This window comes from Lutra lutra, chromosome 1 (assembly GCF_902655055.1).
Source record: "Lutra lutra chromosome 1, mLutLut1.2, whole genome shotgun sequence".
Lineage (NCBI taxonomy): Eukaryota > Metazoa > Chordata > Mammalia > Carnivora > Mustelidae > Lutra > Lutra lutra.
In genome coordinates, this window is record NC_062278.1 from 217,835,002 (window position 1) to 217,843,631 (window position 8,630).

General features: G+C 62.1%; 1 protein-coding gene across 4 annotated transcripts in view; it reads left to right on the forward strand.

Annotated features, from left to right (window-relative positions):
- The window catches only part of EVI5L (ecotropic viral integration site 5 like), a 28,545-nt gene that overhangs the window by 9,866 nt on the left and 10,049 nt on the right, over positions 1-8,630 (forward strand). For all 4 annotated transcript variants that reach the window (XM_047704537.1, XM_047704546.1, XM_047704556.1 and 1 more), the window contains exons 2-10: positions 1,549-1,732; positions 2,904-3,093; positions 3,479-3,703; positions 3,812-3,886; positions 4,445-4,570; positions 5,946-6,089; positions 6,277-6,366; positions 7,443-7,540; positions 7,623-7,683. In XM_047704537.1, coding sequence (XP_047560493.1) covers positions 1,581-1,732; positions 2,904-3,093; positions 3,479-3,703; positions 3,812-3,886; positions 4,445-4,570; positions 5,946-6,089; positions 6,277-6,366; positions 7,443-7,540; positions 7,623-7,683 — 1,161 coding nt within the window. In that variant the 5' untranslated portion in view covers positions 1,549-1,580. The remainder of the gene's footprint in view (positions 1-1,548; positions 1,733-2,903; positions 3,094-3,478; positions 3,704-3,811; positions 3,887-4,444; positions 4,571-5,945; positions 6,090-6,276; positions 6,367-7,442; positions 7,541-7,622; positions 7,684-8,630) is intronic.

The window sequence follows — 8,630 nt, forward strand, 5'->3', positions numbered from 1 at the left end:
AGGCCAGCCAACCTGTGGGGGACCTCAGGTGTTGGTTGGGGTCTCAGTTTGGGCTGCGAGAGGGTGCCTAGTGACCCAATGGCAGGTGTGAAATGGTCTACTGTTGTCCTGTCATCATCCTTCTGCTGCACAGGGGACCGATGGCCCCTCTCCAGGGACTGGACAAGGGCCCCTCTGTGGGCTGAGGTGTCAGAGCCAGGTCAGGTGGAGTCCAAGGGCAAGAGTGCATTCCTGGCTCAGACTATGCGGGGCAGTAGGTGGGTGTGAGGGAGCCATCCAAAGCGACAGTGAGGGGAGCAGCATTTTCTTCCTGCCTCCAGGGCCCTGGAGACCCCATCTTCTTACACCCTTGATGCTAGCCTGGGCTTACCAGAAGCATGACCGAGTAGAAGGAAAACCACCCTGGCCCCTGCCTCCGCTCTTCTAGCCATTCCCAACCCCTAAACCCTCCCACCAGGGTGACGCCAGCTCCTGCCCACAGTCCTCACACCAGGCATAGCAGAACCCTGGAGTCCAGCTAGACCTTGGCCTTGGCCCTGGCCCTGGAATGAATAAAAATGGCCAGCAAGGAGGGAGAGAGCAGTCATTAAGTATCACTGTTCTCCCATGTTACTCTGAAGTCAGTCCCACATGATCCTCTGTCTTTGGAGACTCAGAGAAGCCAAGTGGCTGGCCCAAGGCCTCCCAGCTGGTTGAGGGGGAGCCACAGTTCAGACCCAGGTTCGTTGGAGTCCAGAGCTTGGTTTTCGGCCTGGTGCTGAACTGCCTGTCCTGAAGCCGGCAGGAAGCAAGAGGCCAGTGTTCTAGAACCCGCCCCCCCAGGAGGGTGAGGCCAGACCATCCCCAAGAAGAACAAGACAAATGGGCCTGGCACCCACCCGGCACACAGCAGACCGCCGTCAGGGTACTGATGAGAGCCTGTGGCTCTCTCTCTGCCGCCACTGGGGCAGCTTCCCAGCACTTTGATACGTCCATCCCTGGCTGCCCAGCCCAAGGGGAGTCGGCTCTTCCGGCTGTTGGCAGCAACGGACAATTAACAGTAGAGAATAATTGCTTCTGGCTGTGCCAACAGCCCACTTCGGTTGATGAGATGGGGAAGGTCAGATGCCGATGCAGGGCTCCCGGGATCAGCCACAGCCAGAGACAGGGACTGAGGCTATCAGAAGGGCCACTGAAGCAGGGGCTTCTGCACCCCCAAAGTCTGAGTGACAGGGACCCTTGGCCCGTGGCCCTGCTGAAGACTCAGAGGGGTCAAGCTGAGACTAGGCCTTCATGCCCTGGGACAGTAGGACAGCTTCTGTTTCCGTCCATGCAGCTAGACACAGGCAGGGCTTCTGGTAGGTAGCGTCTGGAGTGGAAGGAGCCAGCACGGCCATCCGCTGGGCTGCAGTGCATGGGGATGGGGGCGCACCGAGTGGACAGACCAGTGATGGGAAGCTCTGGGTGGGGAAATGCACCCAGGTGAGCAGCAGGCTCAGCACGCCCAGAGCCGGCCGGACAGGGTAGGCATCCCACCCAGTGCTGACCACGTGTGTCTCTGGTCCCCAGACAGAGCTGTGACCTGGTCCTGCTCGCAGCTGATGAGCCTGCCCACCATGGCGAGCCCCACTCTGAGCCCCGACTCCTCATCCCAGGAGGCCCTGTCGGCCCCCACCTGTTCCCCCACTTCAGACTCTGAAAACCTCAGCCCTGATGAGCTGGAGCTGCTGGCCAAGCTGGAGGAGCAGAACCGGTGAGTGCGGGCCTGGGGCATGCTGCGTGGCCTCGGGGGTGCAGCTGGGGCCCCAAACAGAAGTTAGAAGTTCCTAGTGGCCCCTCACGCTCAGAGCTGGGCCTGGCCCTGGGCAAAGGCTCAACAGGGGTCCTGTGTGTGGTTCTCTCACCCCTGGAGGAACAGTGTCCCCAATCAGACGAGACCAAGGTTGCAAGAGGCCGTGTGAACCTGGCCTTTGCTGACTGAGCCCTTGTTGGAGGGAAGGGCAAAGCCAGGCCTTCCCACCTTTCTCCTCTGCTCTTCCCCGTTTTAAAATGTGGGTGTTGTTGTTGTTATTATTCAGATATGATGAGGACAACAGGTCAAGAGTTTGTTACTCATGGTCCCTAAGGGGGTTTGGGAGTGGGGGAGCACCTCACCATGTGGGGCTAAACAGGAAAGTACCAGGATTGGTGGCGGGGGGGTGGGGGGCAGAAAGGGTGAAGGAAAATGTGCGCAGGAGCCTTTGCTGTGGCTTCTGCAAGAAGAAACAGCAAGGCTGTGTGAGCAGGTAGAACACTGGCTGGTTTAAATAATCTTACCAGGCTCTGGGGTGGGGGCTAGCCCTAGTTGTCTGGCCCCCCGCCTGGGGGAATTAGAGCAGGAGAGGCCGTCGGTTTGTGGCTTCTAGACTGGCTGGTCTGCATAGGAAAGGTGCACTGGCAGGCAAGTCCTTAACTATCTCTAGGAATCTGCTAGGCCTGCGTGGGCGGTCCCTCCACCGGCTGGGAGGCCCCAGATGTCGGAGCTGCGGGAACCCGCGGTAACGCAGCCTCCTTCCAGCAGGCTGCCGCCGCCCGTGGCTCGCCCTCTCTATCCCTGGTCTGTAAAGCCCAGGTCTTAACAACACCTGCCCTGCTGGGCTGATAAGACTAAGTTAGCTCATGCACAGGCTTCTCAGCCCAGTGCTAGACGGGAATGGGACTCCCGGAAGGCGGCCTCTCCAGGGGCCCCGGAATAGGGGCGCGGCTTAGAGAGTTTAGGGCACCGGCCAAGGTCACTGGGCAAGAACAATTTAGACCCAATGCCTGGCGGCCTCTGGGACTCCCGAGAGGAGGGGCGGGGCGCCCCACGGCGTCACTAGAGACCCAGGGCTGCGGCGGGAGGTGCCCGAAGCCTGGGCCCGCCTCCACCAGCCCTCCCTACCCAGGCTCCTGGAAGCCGACTCCAAGTCCATGCGCTCCATGAACGGCTCGCGGCGGAACAGCGGCTCCTCACTTGTGTCCAGCTCCTCGGCCTCCTCCAACCTGAGCCACCTGGAGGAGGACACTTGGATCCTGTGGGGCCGGATCGCCAACGAGTGGGAGGAGTGGCGACGCAGGAAAGAGAAGTTGCTGAAGGTGGGCGGAGCCTGTGAGGCGGGGTGGGACCAGCTGGGCCCCTTGGCCTCCGGTAGCCGCCCGGGTTGGGGGGTCTTCCAGGGTTCGAGGGCAGAGGGCAGCGGTGGAGATGAGCCTTGCCAGGACAGGGGCGGGACGAGGCACGGGGTGGGAATGGCGAGGCAAGTGGCTGTCACGCTGGCGTCTCAGGTACCCGGCTGTCTCCTGCCCTGCTGTGTCCCGTGCCCAGCTGGGGACAGCACGTTAAGTGGTGTGGACTCTGCTGCACAGTGGCTCCCCCAGCTCTGGGCCGCGGGGGAGGGCTGGTCCAGGGGGCCGTGGGGAGGCTGCCTCAGGACAGGGTCCAGCCCAGCCTGCCCCCCCCACCGCCCCGCCCTGCTGTCAGGAGCTGATCCGCAAGGGCATCCCGCACCATTTCCGGGCCATCGTGTGGCAGCTCCTGTGCAGTGCCACAGACATGCCGGTCAAGAACCAGTACTCGGAGCTGCTCAAGATGTCCTCGCCGTGCGAGAAGCTGATCCGCAGGGACATTGCCCGCACCTACCCAGAGCACGAGTTCTTCAAGGGCCAGGACAGCCTGGGCCAGGAGGTCCTCTTCAACGTCATGAAGGTGAGGCCTGGGACCCTCGGGCCTCACCCCTCCACACCCCCCACCCCACCCCCACCCCGTTGGTGTTGGCCTGCTGGGGTGGGCCCTGACGCGCATGTTCCCTTGCAGGCGTACTCCTTGGTGGACAGGGAGGTGGGCTACTGCCAGGGCAGCGCCTTCATCGTGGGCCTGCTCCTCATGCAGGTAGGTGGCTGGGGCCAGGCTTGTGGCAGGAGCAGTGTTCCCTCCACCCAGGGTCCTTCTAGAGTCAGAGCTTCCCTCTCCATGCCTTCTGCCAGGCTCCAGGCCAAGCCACCAGTGAGTGGGCACGGAGAGGCTGGCCACCGGCACCGCCCAGGGGCTGGACCTCAGGCAGGGGACTTAGGTCAGCCTGTGTGGTCTTAGGTGGGCTGAGGGTTTCCTCCAGAGACCCCAGCAGACTCAGGAGGCAAGAATGGAGACAGCTGGGGGTGGGGGGACCAGAGGGTATCTCAGGGCTCTGGAGGTGGGCAGACCTGGGCTTCAAGTCCCAGCACCACAGTTTCCTACCGGGCGGCCTGTGGCAGGTGACCCTGGCCTCAGGAGGGTTCCCATCATCAAACCCAGGTGGCCATACTGACCAGAGGCCCGTTAGAAGGGTCTGGGCTGCCCTCGCAGTCCCTGTTCTATAAATCTAAATGGAACAGAAGCAGGCGAAGCCCTGCGCCCCAGGGCCGTAAGAAGAGTGGCGAGCACCCCTCCCAACCCTGCCTGTTCCCCCAGATGCCCGAGGAAGAAGCCTTCTGTGTGTTCGTGCGGCTGATGCAGGAGTACCGCCTGCGGGAGCTCTTCAAGCCCAGCATGGCGGAGCTGGGGCTATGCATCTACCAGTTCGAGTACCTGCTCCAGGTGGGTGCGGGGCGGGTCTGGGCTGCACCCTCCCACCCCTGTCGGCACGCACCACAGGTGCTAAACTAGGGCAGCCCCACTTCCGTCTCTTCGACTGACAACCCCAGGGCCACGAAGTCGCCTGCATGTTCCAGTTCAGAAAGGGGTCCTGTGCCAGCGAGGCTGTGGGGTACAGGCCCGAAGGGTGCTTCCGGGGATGGGGCGAGGGCCAGCCATGGGTAGTGGGGGCTCCTGAGAGCGCGGGATTCCCGGAGCCGCCAGGGCAAGAAGGGTCAGGCTTGCTCTGGTCGGATGCACCCCCGGCCCCCTCCCTGTCTGCTCCCCAGTGTGGCGGAAGGAGGGAAAGTGTTGTCTGCCTGCCTTTGCTGATACTGGAGCACAGCCTTCTCTGTTTATAAATAGCAGCCCCTGCAGGCCCCGCCCCTGGCTGGCAGACAGAGACTGAGAGGGCGCGCGTGCGTGTGTGCGTGTGTCTACACACACGCGTGCGCGCGCACAGGGCCCACTTTAGAAGCTGGTTGCAGGTGGGGCTGTGTAGTTCTGCATAGCACTGGGTAGGGAGGTACTGTCGCTGGAGGGGACCTGGTAGTATTGGCAAGCAGGTGGCCTGGGCCACAGAGAAGAAGCCACCTGCCCCGGGCTGGATAGGCAAGACCATCCACGGCGGAGTAGGGTGACAGGCCCAGAGAACCCCGGGCTGTGGGACAAAGCCCCAGGGCATGGGGGGAGACAGCCCCAGAGTCTGATCTCTCTTGGCGAAGGACATCCAGGGGCTCCTGACACCTTGTCCAGGCTTAGTTTCCCCAATTTCTGTCCCTTTTCAGCAGTCTGAAGTTCAGGCCCATCAGACGCACATCCCCTGGGCACTGCTGGGCGCCAAGTATGATGGGAGCGGGGCTGTGGGTGGGCACAGCAATGGCAGGTCACACAATGGGGGGTGAGCTGCACTGAGCTCACACCCCACCCCACCCTCGCTGTCTGGGTGAGCTGGGGGAGTGACATGACCACATAACCCTCCTCCTCCCCCACCCCGAGCCTTAGAAGCTCCCTCTTGAGGCAGTGGTGGGGATCCCATAAGTAACTGTGCCAGCGCAGGCTCCCCGTGTGTACTAAGCCCCTCCCCACCGGCTGCTGCCGCCCCTGCCGGTTTCCCTACTTCCCCTCCTGCCACTCAGAGCTCTCCGGTGCTTCAGCCTCACCCAAACACAGTGCCAAGGGCGCACAGAGGAAGGGAGCCACAGGCTGCCTGGGGCAGGCCAGGAAGTCTCCCTGGAGACAGGGGCACCGAGCCCCCACACTTGTGGGTGGAGGGGGCCTGCTGTGCCCACAGCCTCCTCACGGTGCCTGGCCTCCTCCTCCCACCCCCTCACCCCAGGAGCAGCTCCCGGATCTGAACACCCACTTCCGCTCCCAGAGCTTCCACACGTCCATGTACGCCTCGTCCTGGTTTCTCACACTCTTCCTGACTACCTTCCCGCTCCCCGTTGCCACCCGTGTCTTTGACATCTTCATGTACGAGGTGAGGACCCCAAACACCCCTTCCTCTCCCAGATACCTGACATGGGAAACAAATCCCAGCCAGGCCCAGGCTAAGGAAGGGCCAGGGCTTGGGGGAGATAGGGGGATCAGAGACCTCCTCCCAGCCCCCCAACCGCCCACCCCGGGAGAGCAGGACCTGAGACTCGCTGCCATCATCCCCTTTGCAGGGCCTGGAGATTGTGTTCCGGGTGGGCCTCGCCCTGCTGCAGGTGAACCAGACAGAGCTGATGCAGCTGGACATGGAGGGGATGTCCCAGGTGGGCCAGGAGGGCCGGGGTGGGTGGGATTCCCTTACACCAGGGGTACCCGGGCAGGTGAAGTCCTCCTGAGAGATGGGGAAGGGCCTGGTCGCAAGGGCAGAAGGTGTTCCTGAACATCTGCCCCTGTCCCGTGCTTCCCTGAGGACTTCCTGGAGGACGAGGCAGGCTCTGAGGAGCAACCTGGCTACTCGGGGGTCAAGGGGAAATGGTGGAAGGACCAGGCTTGGGCCAAGCCCCGGGGAGGTCCCACCACCCCCTTCCTGCTCCCAGCTCTGGGTCCTCCAAAGTCTAAGGGGTAAAGAGTGATAGTAGCCAGACTGCAAGGCCTTGGGTGTGGTTTCAGCCCCGGCAACTGGGCCAGGTGAGAGCAACGGGCAGGAGTGAGGGGCCTGGGGCAGCTTCACGCCGGCCTGCCCGCTGGAGAGGAGGCCAGCCTGCTTTGCCGCCGTATCCCCATCAGGCAGGCCCCTTCCCTCCCAGCATCTTCCAGCTGGTGCTTCAGGGAAGAATGCACAAAGGCCACGGCTGTGTCCGTGAACACGGGCATCCATTGTGTGCAGCTGCCAGAGGGGCCAGCTGGGCTGGGTGGCGGGAGCCGGCCTGGCCCTGAACCGCAGCGAGCTGTGTCCTCCATCGGCGCCAGTGCTTAACCCTTTGCCGGGGCTCCCTGGGCCCAGGCAGACAGGCCGGCCACCAAGGGGTCTTCCCTCCAGCTTGCTCCCATGGCCCTGATTCCTCCTCTCCCTGCCCTGGGACAGCGATAGGAACCCCTTCCTCTGCAAAAGGCCCACCGCCACCCAGCCTCCGACCGCCGCAGGAGCTGCTGAAGCCCTGCTTTCCGGGGCAGAAGGCAGTCCTGACTGCAGGCACTTGCTCCCCCGCACACCCTGCGCACTCACTTGCTCCACACGCGCTGACAGAGCGCCCACTGCAGGCTGGGCCCTGAGCTGGGACGTGATGCCCCTGGCAGACCCGCTCCTCCTGCAGGGAAGCGGGGTACAGCAGGGCTCTGGCCACCCCTCCTGCGAGTCAGGGCCTATGTGTCAAGGACGGCCTGTGCCCACCCCCCACAGTACTTCCAGAGGGTGATCCCCCACCAGTTCGACAGCTGCCCGGACAAGCTGGTCCTCAAGGCTTACCAGGTCAAGTACAACCCCAAGAAGATGAAGAGGTCAGTACCGGGAGGCCAGGGTGCTGGCAGAATGGGGTCCCCAAGAGTGGGATGGTGACCACAGCGGCCCTCCCGTCTGCAGGCTGGAGAAGGAGTATGCAGCCATGAAGAGCAAGGAGATGGAGGAGCAGATCGAGATCAAAGTGAGTCCCCAGGGAGGTGGGGCACAGCGACAGAATGCCCTTGGGACGCAGCCTTGTCCAGGCCACCAGCCAGCCTGTCCTCAAAATCTGAGGCGTCCTCCCTCTGCCTGCCTGTCCCTTCAACCAGCAACAGGGCCCACCCTGCTGCTGGAGACCCGTCACAGGGCTGGTGGGGCAGAGAAGGTGGATAGGTCCCTGCCCTCATGAGACCCCCCAGTTACAATGGGGAGATGGTTGGGGAACCCATAGGTACAGAGTATGGACTCCAGAAAGTACTCTGGATAAAAACATGCAGGAGAGAGGTGGAGCTGACCCCAGGGACAATTGCTCCAGGCCCACAGAGTCAGTACAAAAGGCCAAGCTGCGGCAGGCCTGATGGACTTGAGGAACGTCAGGAAGTCTGCCTCGGTGGGCGGAGCCCTGGGGTCAGGGGCAGACAGGAGCCAGGTGTGACAGGGCTTCCCACCCACTGTGACCCCTTGGACCCTCCAGACTCTCCTCCCTCTCCTTTCTGCTTTCACCCTTCCACATGTGATTTTACTTATTCATGCAACAAGCACTTATTGAGCACCTACTGTGTACCAGAGTCATAGGAGACTGAGCCCCGCCCCCGGTCCAGTGAGAGGAACAGACACAAATACATAACCCCTGGCTTTGTCCTCTTCAATGACAGAGCCCCACAGAGGCTGGGACTAGAGTCCCACAGACCAGGATTCAAATCCCAACTCTACCATGGACCAGCCATGTGACGCAGGAAGATTCACCTCTTTGAGTCTCAGTGTCCCCTTCTGCAAAATGGGGATAAGATTTGCTCTGCTGTTCAAATTATTATTATTTCTATTTTTGTTACCATCACCACTATCAATATCTCCACCTCCTTTAGAGAGGGAGGGGTACCTGGGGGGCTCAGTCAGTTACCCATCTGCCTTCAGCTCAGGTCATGATCC